The sequence below is a fragment of the Triticum dicoccoides genome, chromosome 5A, assembly GCF_002162155.2.
Source record: "Triticum dicoccoides isolate Atlit2015 ecotype Zavitan chromosome 5A, WEW_v2.0, whole genome shotgun sequence".
In the NCBI taxonomy this organism is placed as follows: Eukaryota; Viridiplantae; Streptophyta; class Magnoliopsida; order Poales; family Poaceae; genus Triticum; species Triticum dicoccoides.
The window spans coordinates 597,454,753-597,467,462 of record NC_041388.1 but is presented as its reverse complement, the minus strand read 5'-3'; the positions used below and the strand labels follow the sequence as shown (position 1 = coordinate 597,467,462).

Here is a 12,710-nt window from a genome sequence, read left to right as displayed (position 1 = left end):
TAGTTCACCTTGGTTATCGTCATGGAGTGGCTGCTGGTGAAGTGCTGGACGAGAGCCAGTGGTGGGGCGGCGAAGCCACACCCAGGGTGCACGCAGGCACATGATTCATCGCCGTGGGTATGTGTATTGATGCATGTTGCGCCGCTGCCGCCGGCGTCCATCTAAACCACTATTTGTGCCACATGTTTTATGGCATATGTTTGAGCACTCCACTATATATAGGGTGATGAGACTTGTTTCAAAAAATTTAAATAATAGTCGGTTGTATTCCTATCCACTGAAGTCAACTATACTTTTTTTTACATTGAATGTGACCGCTTCTCAATGCTCAGTACCAAGAACTACACCCACACCAACCGAGGTCAAGCATGGCATATTTTTTTCCTTTTCCCACAATCGTTAAACATCTGTTTTACAGTGAATTAATGTCCGTGCCCCATTAGAATTAGAAATTAAATCTTTATTCGTTTCTGTGAACAGATTCGATAACAAGAATGCAGAAAAAAAGCTGTCACTACATTTGTTGGCAGGTGTTCTGGCCTGTATTGGATAATTGTTTGGTTAAATAATTAAATTTAGTTCGATTAACCATTTTGCACGGTCGAGCAAACAGAAACGCAAATGCGAAAAACCACCACCGACTCAAGGCATTGGCAAAAGCTGTTTTTAATTTGGACGCATGCAGGTACGGGTGGCCATGCAAAACTTCGGTACAATGATTATTTTATAGGAGCCTTGGTTCGCTATAAAGCTGGGACGTTTGTTGAGAGGTGTACCCTACGTGCCTATCACATGCACAACTCGGGTAGAACGAGGCACTACTTTAGTAAGCATGGCTCAGTATAAAGTTGAGACGATTGTTGAGATGTGTACCATAGGACATATCACATACTGATAGGTTGCATAGCCTTCAACACGATTTAAGCGTTGAATGGCCAGCGGGAGCGGCAGCTTCTTGGCAGAGGGTATCGAGCTACATTATGCTTACTGGCTCAGCCTTGGCCTGCGCGCTCGTATGAGCAGGCTGGAACAGTACCGGCACGGTCGTCAAGAAGTTGACTATAGATTGTAGCGGCGTAGCGGTACAACTTTCATCCAACTGTACTACTGCAGCGGCGTTACAATGGTGCACGGTACGAATGTGGACGGTACGTATATGGAAGTACCGTCGTGGCACATCACATTCAACGTGCCGCCGAATAAAACAAATGTTGAAAGAAAAATGTTCACACCCCGAAAATATAAAAACTGGCGGGGATGAGGGTCTCAAAGCTCAAAACGAAGGGGAAAGAAAACTAAGAACATGTCGGAACCAGCGAAGCGTGCAGGGAAGGAGGTGTTCGAGCCTAAGATAGAGGAGACCCAGCGTCAGAAACGTGACAGCTCGCCACTGTATGTGGCAAAGGTAAAAATCTAAATATATTGAAAAAAATAATATTTACGCATGGTAAAATTATCCTACTAACACTACATGATATTGATGTAGGATTATAGGGACGACATCATCCTCTCTGTGACAGTGAAGCAGATTTGGGACGGGGTGAAGGGAGCTGCGCACGGAGATGACCCTGTCATAAACAATCGCCGCCCAGGCATGGTTAGATACTGCCTATTAGCTAACTAAATGGTTCATACGTTTATGCTAAAAACTGATTTCAATTATTTATGGTCTGAATGGTTTTTGTCTTACTCAGGTACGACTATGTGCGCGGCTATTAAGAAGCAAATCAGACGCGTACCAGTTCAGCTGTGTGCTAGATGACGGCACGGGACGTGTCAAAGCAAAATTACGGTGGGGGTTCTAAAAGCTAGTCGAAAAAATTGTTCTCTTACAACAAAAAATAATTTCTATTACTGCCTTTTGGAGATTATGATCGCAAAAAAATACCTTTTATGCTCAGGTTTTTATATGATTTTTTTCTTACTTCCTGTTCAAGTTATCTTCGCCAGTGGAAGAGGCAGCCATAAAGAATTTAAGGTGAATAAAAAAGTCTGAACTAAATAATGTCAATTTTTTATGTATAACACACCTGCATAAACTCTCCACTACACAGGGACCATGACTATGTCAAAGTGAGTGGAAGGCCTAATATGATGAGCGATGGGCCACATATATGTATTTATAACATACAGTAAGTATGATTATAACTTCATTTTTTGTTTACTCGATATTTTTACGCTGATTTTTCCATGGCTGTATTTAAAAAAAATCGCCAGTAAAGTGACAAACTACAATGACATCACCCACCATTTCCTCCAAGCTATATATGAGCACCTGCAGATTTCAAAGGCAAGATTAATCTTTATACATTGGAGTTGCTTTGAGTATAATCTCTACTTTATCTCTTATACTAATATATAGGTTTATTTTGTTGGCAGACTGACGCAGCTAACGCTCATGCGTCTACTAAAAAACCAACATCTGATGACATTGTCAACGTGGTTGAAACCATAAAGGAGTTTGAGCATAGGTATATTCTTTTACCGCGAGCCCTGGTCGTTTAATTGCGAGGTGTATTATTGACAATATATGTTGTCTTGCAGCGATGGGGAGAAAGGTACACCTATCGGTTACATCTTAGAGACGCTTAAAATAGAGGAGCCTGTGGCGAGGTAAAATAGTTATATATTTACTTTTTTCTAATTGACAATTTACTTGTTTTGAAACGAATAAAATTTATTAATTCTGTGATCTTACGTTGCAGGGAGGCCTTGGCCATATTGCTTGAGATTGGAGAAATTTATACAACGGTGGACAAGGACCATTTCAAGGCGATTTGAGAAAAGAATTATCTTTCTTTGGGGTGAAGCATGTGAGCTGGCCTTAATGTAGTAGTATTCGCAATGGGTGCTAGCTAGTACTGTTGTCGTCTTTTGATCATGCTTCCCAATATTGTTTTCTAAAACTTTCACGAAGCATTCGATCGATCTCCTTAATAATTTAAGGTTAGGATTATTGTAGTTTGTTTAAGAACGTCAGGCTGTTGCATTATTGATCCATCTGTGACGATCCCTGTATTACCAATGTTTTAAATTACCCTGGTATTTTCATTATTCAGAATTGCTTCCATTATGCTGTTTTTTTATTGCTTCTTTACTGAACAATAATTGTGCATTTCATGTGATTAACTAATAAAACATGCTTGAATTAAAAATATAAGTCGAAGTGGGTACAGGAGAATTGGGGTGGAATAAGGACATGCAAAACATAAATTTCTAGGTCAGATGAGGCGGGCGGGTACAACAACGCTAATGAAAGTGAATGAAGGGGGTACGTATGACCATCAGATTGGCTCGCCCACATCTAAGACTTTAACACTAGATATGACAACACAATGGCGAGAACTATCCACAGTGACAAGTTCAACATGCGAAGAAGCTCGACCATGCCGACGAGTTCCGCTCCTTGTCCGGCAGTACGCAGAATGTTGCCTGCGAAGTGTGGTGCTGGAGGTGGAGCTGGATTGTACTCATCGGCCCAACGCCAGAAAGGGCAATCCTGCGACATTGGCACTTGATTATCAAGATCAGCCACGCTGGACTTATTTTTTCAGATTCGAAAGTTTTGTACTTACCGGATGGTTCATACACTTGAAAAAAATATCTATTTGGATTGTGAGAGGTGTTTGACCGGTAGACGTACACCTCCGCAGAGCAATAGGGGCAGACGAACGGCGCCCGTTCACCGCCGGGAGCCCTATGCGGCGTGGAGTGACTCATGGCTGCGGTGGTGAAGGAGTACTGATACTATCTAGTACCAGATGGAATGAGGAGCAGCTTTCAGGGTATGAGGTTCTGTGTGTGGAGACGAACTACTGCAGCCCTGAACCTTATATTCAGCGTTGGAACAGTAAAAAAATGGCATAGGATTCCACTATCTTATGCATGGTGTCCATGTCGCGCGCGATTCCTTCACCTCGGGCATTTATCAAATGTACAGTGCGAAAAGGGCCTACAAAGACAACGTTAGCTCAGAAAAGTACTTTACAACATAGTAAAAAAAAGAAAAAGTCGTTGGCAAAGTACTGTATTTTTATAGGGAAAGTAATTAGGTAAGTATAATCCTTCGCTTATCGCAAAAAAAAATCCTTCGCATCCGCAGACGTTTCATTACAGATCAATATGTTTATACAAAAAAGGAATTAATCTTCACAAAAAAGAATGTCTGTAATGCCCGTAGAAAAAGAAAAAAATATAAGATCAGTTCAATAGCCAAAGATTTAATTCTTACAATAAGCTATGTATCACATTGCCAAGTACCCTTTTTTTAGACTCATCAGCCCAACCAGACTTCCTCCCCTCCCTCCCCCGTCGCCATCCGCGAGGCGTCGGGGAGGGTTCCAGATCCCCGTCGCCGCACCCCCATCCGGGCGCGGCGCGGGCCAGATCTAGCGTCTGGGCGCGGCGCTTGATGCCCATTGCCCAGCGTAATCGAGGTACACGCGCGAAAGATGATCATGTCTGTTTGGTCACACGGGAGCTCTAATGCTACCCATGGCCTTTCTGGGTCAGTCCATTGCAGCCACGACCACCGGAGGCGTAGGGCACGGCTAAAACCCTCCAGGTCCATGATCCCAAGACCGCCCAAGTGCCTTGGGCGGCAGACGGTCTTCCAGTTAACAAGGGAGTTACCTCCCGAGGTCTGAGATTGTTCCTCTTTTCGCCAGATGAGGGCCCGAATGATTTTGTCGATCTTTCTAAGTGGCCCCTTTGATAACACTTTTGCTTGCAATCTAAAACTACAACATCGAAAAACATAACACAAGACAAATCCATAGTCGATGTTTGTTGTCTTTAGACCATCAATTGAGGACGCGTTCATAGAATTGAAATGAGTATATTTATATACATACGTATAAAAACTAATGTGAAAAACACCATCAACATACAGGCAATTAGCGTTGGCCATGACCACAAAAAATCGAAATAGGGTTGTTACTTTTCGCAATCATTCTAGGCTTGTTGACATTGCGCTGGGTTGTAATCAACATTATAGCAAAAATATCAATTTTTATGATGTGGCCGTACGATTTCTTAGATTTTCTGCAAATCTCGCATAGTTCCAGGGCGGACCACCGCCTGCGCGCAACCCCTTTCATATATACAACCGAGAATCTGGTGTGTGAAGCCTTATACATTGAAGTGATAGCCATAAAAACTTCTTAACTGAATTACGGAAATTATCCAAATTACATACACGACTGCTACTTAAATTATCAGTGAATTACAAGTTGAACACCACGGGAATGAAGGTTCAATTTGGCCTCAAACAAACACATTTTGCCTCTTTAGCGAACATCGATATTAGTTTCGCTGCTGGTTAATCGCTAACCGTCTGAACGAACTCCTTAGGAAGATAACCGATGTTTCCTCGGAGATGAAGAATGTCGTAGAGTATGAAAGACGCGAACTCGTTTGCATCACCTTGTAGCTGTGTCAAAAAAAGTACACATCGTCAAAATTAACAATAATGGCATGTACCACTCTTCTAATTTAAATAATTATGCGACACAAACCTCTGGGAATATGTCATTATCTTCTTCAAAGTATCTGCAAAACATCAGCGTTGCTAGCCTCGTGCAGTTTCTGGTACATGTAAAACAAATTGTTCCATCATAGAGATGAGGTATGGTTAAGAAATGAAAAATAACAAAAAATTTCAAGCAATCCTTTACCTGAGTGTAGTTGTTGTCTTGCATTGAAATATGTGGACTGACATGCTTTCCCAATCATACTGCCAGTTCTGAAAAAAATCTGTGGCGCATTGCTTCAGGGATGTCTTCATCTGGGTGCATATCTTCATATGTAGCTCTGGCAATGAGCTACCGCCATCCATGGATATTGTTGGGTCAAATACAGTTATCCTTGACTTGTTAAATTCAAAAGCGTAGCACACCCATGTGAAATTGACCTTCCCTGGAAGTAGCATCTTCGAGGGAAAAAATAATGTTTATTATCTGTTCATGTCTGAGCTTATCATCAATATAAAATGGTTAAAGTACGTACCAGGTTGCAATTTGGCAGGTCGTGTTTTACATGTGGTCCGATGAACTGTTCCCTTACTGCTAAATGCTGATGTTGAATGCTGAGCCATTATGCATGTCTGAAACACAAAAAACAAAAGATGATTAATTTATTATATGCTGTCGTGATGATGGTCATAGCCTCAAAGTTGTACAAGACAAAAAAATTGTAAAACAATGTTTTTCAGTTGAGGTGATTAGGTACCGCAACGTCTGATTCCATAAAGTGTTTCACAATGGAAGAGTGAGGTTCTTTTGTCCTTTCCTCGTCATATTGTTTGAATCTTCTTATTACAATGTCAAAGAAATCATGTTCCATGTCCTCGATCATGCACAGGTGTCTCCTTACTGTGGCAGCGGAGATCTCGATATACCTCAGGTTGTAGTGCATAATCCACAAGCTGCATGCCGAATTAAAATAGTGAATATCAATGAATCAAAAATAAAAAGTTCATTTGACATGGTTTACCTCTTGTCCAAAAATCAATGTATGCACGGAGAACTTATTTACCTTTCACATGTGTTTTTGTCGTTGACGTTTTGCAACCATTTTTTGAATTTCTTGCATATATCGAGTTGATAATGCCATATGTGTGCCGGTTGACATTGTTGCTGGTTCGTACTGAACAATCTAGCCCTTCTTTTGACGAATGGTGAAGAGCTGATGTCAAACTCCAGAGTCCTCGCGTTTAGATTCACCGTGTCCATGAATCTAGTGTCTCTTTCGTACACATACATTTGTTGTTCCAGCATGTTATTTGTTGATGGGCTTCTCCTTGATCAAGGAGGTGAAATCTGGCTAATTGACATTGCTCCTCCCACTGTAGGTTCAGGTGTTGTCATTCCGATTATGTTATCTGCATCATTATTCTTCCTTGAAACCGGGCTGTCAAAATCAATTCCCAAACTGAAACTTGGGCAGTCTTCAATAAGCCGTCTCTGGTCGTCATTCTCAAAAAGTCTTATCTTTTTGGTCGACCCATTTGGCGAACAAGACGACAAGAATTGAGAAAAAGAGTCAACCCTTTTACCTCTTTGCTTGCTGTCTCCTGCACATATGAAAATGGAGTGTTCATTCATCATCATAGTTATTTCTGTCTATCTAGGCGGAAAAAAATTAAGAAGCTTGGAAACTTACTTGTGCTCAAGGAGCCGCTGTTGTTTGATTTGTTTCTGTTTCTTCCTGCATCCCTATCTTGCTCGTAAGTGTCGTGTAGAGTTCCATCTTTAGTTGAGCTATCTACATGCCTCCATTGTTTTCCTATAGCTCCTAAGTTACCAATTAGCTGCACTGTCTCATACTCAACTATTTTATTTAACCTCTCAACACAACGCTGATTATGGGTCATTAGCTCTCTGTAAATACCAGCACCGCACTGCTCGAAAAATGAAATGACAATTAATCATACCAAAAAATGACTGTACTTTATCAGTGTATTAAAGAAAAAACTTTGTAGTCATACCATTATCGGTAACCTCATATCTTCTGCAAGTTTGCAGGCTGCAGTCCAAATTTCTCCATCAGTGGTACGGTTAACACTACTTCTTGGCTACACTTTGTTCATACGGTGAAGTTAGAGGGATGTTAACCCCAAGCTAAATTGCCAATTCGAGAGAGTGATAACTAACCAACGATTTGCCGAATGTAGCCTCAGATCTTTCGCCCATTACTTTCGTGTCAGACTGAATCATGTTTTTCAGTATATCATTGTTGAATACTGATATCCTTGGAAGAATACCATGGTCCATGTTCATCGGTCCAAGGTCGGCATTGTCCAGATAGAAAACCTGAAAAAACAAGTATTAGTTAAACGTACTGAACTATCTGTTCGAAAGAAAAATGTTATGTGGATAGCATTGTTAACCCGTACCTGTAAGAACAATGTACATCCTGTTATGTAGCTTATGTTGCTCCCATTGCTCAACTCATTCTTTATCCTCGTTGCTGCTTGACAAAGTGCATCGAGGACAAATTCTCCCCAGTTCCAACACTGTAAGTCATCGGTGTTTTCTAGTGCGTGCCAATACGCAAAGGTGCCGTAATCGTGCTTGCTAGTAGGTGCAAGTAGATGCCCAACTATGAAGATGATAAAAGCTGTCTTGAACACTTTTATTTCCTCTTGTGACATTGGGTTCCTATACTGCTTCTCTAGTATTTTTTGTGCAGCCTTGAGGCTATGACCATCCTTCTTCTCCATGCCTAAACGCTTCCTAATCAAATAAACTATGCCCTGCTTGCCATCAGAAATCTTTTCTAGGACCCTCCTTCCCGAGCATGGGATGCCGAAAACGTTGTTCACATCTTTAGGGCTCATTTTGTACTGCCTACTTTCATCTATAATTATCATACGTCTAATCTCATCAATTTTGCTCAGTAACCACACTGAAAACTTCAAGTTCAATTTGTTCAGCAAGGGAAATTTCAGTAAACCTTCAAACCCCATTTCGGTAACAATTTTCCTTTTGAAATCATCAAAGGAGGATATGACCTTGAATACGAGTTTGGTGGAGCACCTGGATGTCGGACAGCTGCCATCACTGCGTTAAAACTCCTCATCTGACAATTCTGGTATATCCATGATTTGTTCAATACAAGTCCACAATCCTATCAACAAAAATCAGAGATGTATAAGTGTGGTTATTCATTTGTTCTCGAGTTTATTTATAGAGCAAAAACATATTATTCTGGATACACAGAGTTTATTTATAAAGCAAAAAAAGGTTTTATTCTTAGTACTTTTCGGCCCATAATGTCGGACATTTTCGGCCCATTTCTCCCATAATTTACAAGTGTATACCGTCATGTATATTTTCACTAGCCCAACTACTCGAGCCTCTTCTTCGTCGCCCAACTACACTCGTATCCATGTACACAAAACAGAATGAAGAATACTGATAGAACAGCATGAGCTACAGCTAGCTAGAACCGGCAAGAACAGAGAAAGAATAACACCCACAATTTCAGACATTTTCGGCCCATTTCTCCCATAATTTCTAAGTGGATACTGACATGTATATTTTCACTAGCCCAACTACTCGAGCCTCTTCTTCGTCGCCCAACTAAACTCGTATCCATGTACACAAAACAGAATGAATAATACAGATAGAACATCATGAGCTCCATCTAACTAGAACCGGCAAGAACAGAGAAAGAACAACACCCATAATTTCGGACATTTTTGACCCATTTCTCTCATAATTTCTAAATGGATACCCTCTTGTATATTTTCACTAGCCCAACTACTCGAGCCTCTTCTTCGTCGCCCAACTACAGTCGTATCCATGTACACGAAACAGAATGAAGAATACAGATAGAACAGCATGAGCTCGAGCTAACTAGAACCGGCAAGAATAGAGAAAGAACAACATGAGCAAGTTGTTTTAGGTACATACCAAGGTCCGTCGCTGTATTAGACAAGTCCCAGCCTGGCGAGGCAGCACTGTCCCGATGGCCGCAAACGCAAACACACTGTCATACTCCTTTCTTGAGAAGAACTATGTGAGAGACCTTGTGAGCCTTGGAGTGGATAAATGGAAGGAGGAGGACGTCTGGGTGAGGAAGATCCTTGCATCGGATACCTTAGCCTACTCAATGCTTCTCTTGGGGAGAGAGTCGTCATGCATATCAAGCAAATAAACAAGTAGTGAACAGTTGGTCATGCATGAGGACGGCATTGCCATGCCCGATGCATTCTGACTATTGTATTGCCTAGTGTATAAAAAATTGAGTAGGCCTGCTTAGCAATTCATAGGTTATGACATAGACTAAACAACCCGCGCCATGCATGACCACACCCGCCAACTCCCTCCAACAGCTCCCGCCATGCATTGTTTAACATACTAACTCTTCCCGCCACGAATTGTTTACTCAACCATGCACAGATCCATAGAAACAGTGTTCAGGGATCAACGTCTCCGAGCATAGGTCCAGCTGGACCATGGTCCTGCCCAACATTTTCGCTCCGGCTTCCTGGACACGACGCAGTTCCAAGAGCTCGCCGACGGGCTCGCGCTCTCCGGCCGGCCGTTCCTGTGGGAGGTTCGGCCAGACTTAACCATCGGCGCAGGGCAGGATCAGTTCGACCTCGATGCGTTTAAGCGCCGCGTGGAGGGGAAGGGGCTGGTGGTGGGCTGGGCGCTGCAGCAGCGGGTGCTCTCGCAACCAGCCGTGGCCTGCTTCGTGTCGCACTGCGGGTGGAACTCGACCGTGGAGGGCGTGCTGCACGGTGTGCCGTTCCTGTGCTGGCCCTACTTCGCCGACCAGTTCTGCAACCAGAGCTACGTGTGCAACATGTGGGGCATCGGCACCAAGCTCCGACGAGATGGGCGAGGGGTCGTCGCAAAGGAGGAGGTCCGGAGCAAGGTCGCGCGGCTCCTCAGTGATGACGAGGGGGTCAAGGCGAGGGCGGCGGCATGGAAGGAGGTCGCGTGCGGCAGCATCCGGGAGGGAGGGTCCTCGCATGGGAACTTGCTCAAGTTTGTCAGCTTGCTAAGACAACAATCATCAATTGATATTGTTACTTCTTAACCTCGAAATTGTTGTGATGTCCGATGCACGGGGGGAGAAACCAGTCCTTCTCGGCTATGAACTTCATCATTAGAGAGAGACACGCTATCAAAATGGATGGCACGGCCTGCTTGACAAGGATCTCACGCGAGAGGTGTTTTAACGGAACGGCCGACTCGGAGCACAGACCGGCCACCGCAAAAACAAACGGATTTGCTATTTTTCACTCGAGTGTTTTTCAATTGGCTATCATTCGAGTTTGTGCCTGTCTGATCTCACGCTGAGATTCGTGCTGAGAGTTGTTGTTTTCAGTCGTGGGTTTCTTTTGTCATGTCTGGTCTGGTGCGGTTTTATTTTGGCCGGCGCGGGTTTATTGCGGGTCTGTCCGTTACAGTCTCCCCCATGTGTACTTTTGAATTTTTTCCCCCATTTCATTTGGGTGGTATTGTTTCGAAAGGGTGGAGTGGCAGAGGAGATGTTCGAGAGGCGAAGGAGTCGAGGCGATTCCCTTGGGTTCCTTGCGTTTTTGAGATCCCTCTCTGGTGAATCTTGATCTTCCTCTTCGATTCCCTGCTTCCCTGGTTAGTTTTTGTCTCTCTCCATCTCTCTCTTCACGCGTGCGATTTTTCATGATTGTGGTTGTGCAGCTTCCATATCTAGGTCTGGAGTTTGTTGGTAGTAGTGTGTTCGTGCGTTTGTGTTGTAGATTTTGTTCCTATTTGAGTATTTAGCAGTTGGTTCTGCTTCGTGGCTCGTGTAGTTTTTTGTGGATTCTGTGTGCTCGCATCAGTTGTTAGTATTTGTGGATCTCGTGTGCTCGCACCGTTAGGTTTTAGGTGTTTTCCTTTCGATCGTCTCGTTGTAGCCACTGTTTGTTACTCCTTTATGAATTTACCATGTGTATGTAATTATATAGTACAAATAATAATTATAAGAGACACGCGCTCAATGTTAAACAACTATTGAACAAATATAGCGCGAAGGGGGCAATGCCCCCTTGATGTCTACTACACAACCTTCTTCTTGTAGACGTTGTTGGGCCTCCAAGTGCAGAGGTTTATAGGACAGTAGCAAATTTCCCTCAAGTGGATGACCTAAGGTTTATCAATCCATAGGAGACGTAGGATGAAGATGGTCTCTCTCAAAAAACCCTGCAACCAAATAACAAAGAGTCTCTTGTGTCCCCAACACACCCAATACAATGGTAAATTGTATAGGTGCACTAGTTCGGCGAAGAGATGGTGATACAAGTGGTATATGGATAATAGATAATGGTTTTTGTAATCAGAAAATATAAAAACAGCAAGGTAACTAATGATAAGAGTGAGTGTCAACGGTATTGCAATGTGTTGAAACAAGGCCTAGGGTTCATACTTTCGCTAGTGCAAGTTCTCTCAACAATAATAACATAATTGGATCACGTAACTGTCCCTCAACATGCAACAAAGAGTCACTCCAAAGTCACTAATAGCGGAGAACAAACAAAGAGATTATGGTAGGGTACGAAACCACGTCAAAGTTATTCTTTCCAATCAATCCATTGGGCTATTCCTATAAGTGTCACAAACAGCCCTAGAGTTCGTACTAGAATAACACCTTAAGACACAAATCAACCAAAACCCTAATGTCACCTAGATACTCCAATGTCACATCAAGTATTCGTGGGTATGATTATACGATATGCATCACACAATCTCATATTCATCTATTCAACCAACACATAGAACCTCAAAGAGTGCCCCAAAGTTTCTACCCGAGAATCACAACAAAAACGTGTGCCAACCCCTATGCATCGGTTCATGGGCAGAACCCGCAAGTTGATCACAAAAACATACATCAAGTGGATCAATAGAATACCCCATTGTCACCATGGGTATCCCACGCAAGACATACATCAAGTGTTCTCAAATCCTTAAAGACTCAATCCGATAAGATAACTTGAAAGGGAAAACTCAATCCATTACAAGAGAGTAGAGGTGGGAAGAAACATTGGATCCAAATATAATAGCAAAGCTCGTGATACATCAAGATCGTATCACCTCAAGAACACAAGAGAGAGAGAGAGATCAAACACATAGCTACTGGTACATACCCTTAGCCCCGAGGGAGAACTACTCCCTCCTCGTCATGGAGAGCACCGGGATGATGAATATGGCCACCGGAGAGGGATTGACCCCTCC

General features: G+C 42.7%; 1 protein-coding gene across 1 annotated transcript; it reads left to right on the top strand.

The window, feature by feature from the left end:
* Window positions 1-9,471: 9,471 nt before the first annotated feature.
* LOC119300102 (UDP-glycosyltransferase 83A1-like) lies at window positions 9,472-10,551 on the top strand. The gene is made up of 2 exons (XM_037577166.1): window positions 9,472-9,576; window positions 9,949-10,551. The coding sequence occupies exons 1-2, from the start codon at window positions 9,472-9,474 to the stop codon at window positions 10,549-10,551; spliced, it is 708 nt and encodes a 235-aa protein (XP_037433063.1).
* Window positions 10,552-12,710: the final 2,159 nt, after the last annotated feature.

Bases quoted from the DNA above. Each gene is read 5' to 3' on its own strand.
- LOC119300102 (XM_037577166.1), top strand. From the start codon at position 9,472: ATGGCCGCAAACGCAAACACACTGTCATACTCCTTTCTTGAGAAGAAC. The intron at 9,577-9,948 runs GTGAGGAAGATC...CTCCGAGCATAG, and splicing joins GGAAGGAGGAGGACGTCTGG to GTCCAGCTGGACCATGGTCC.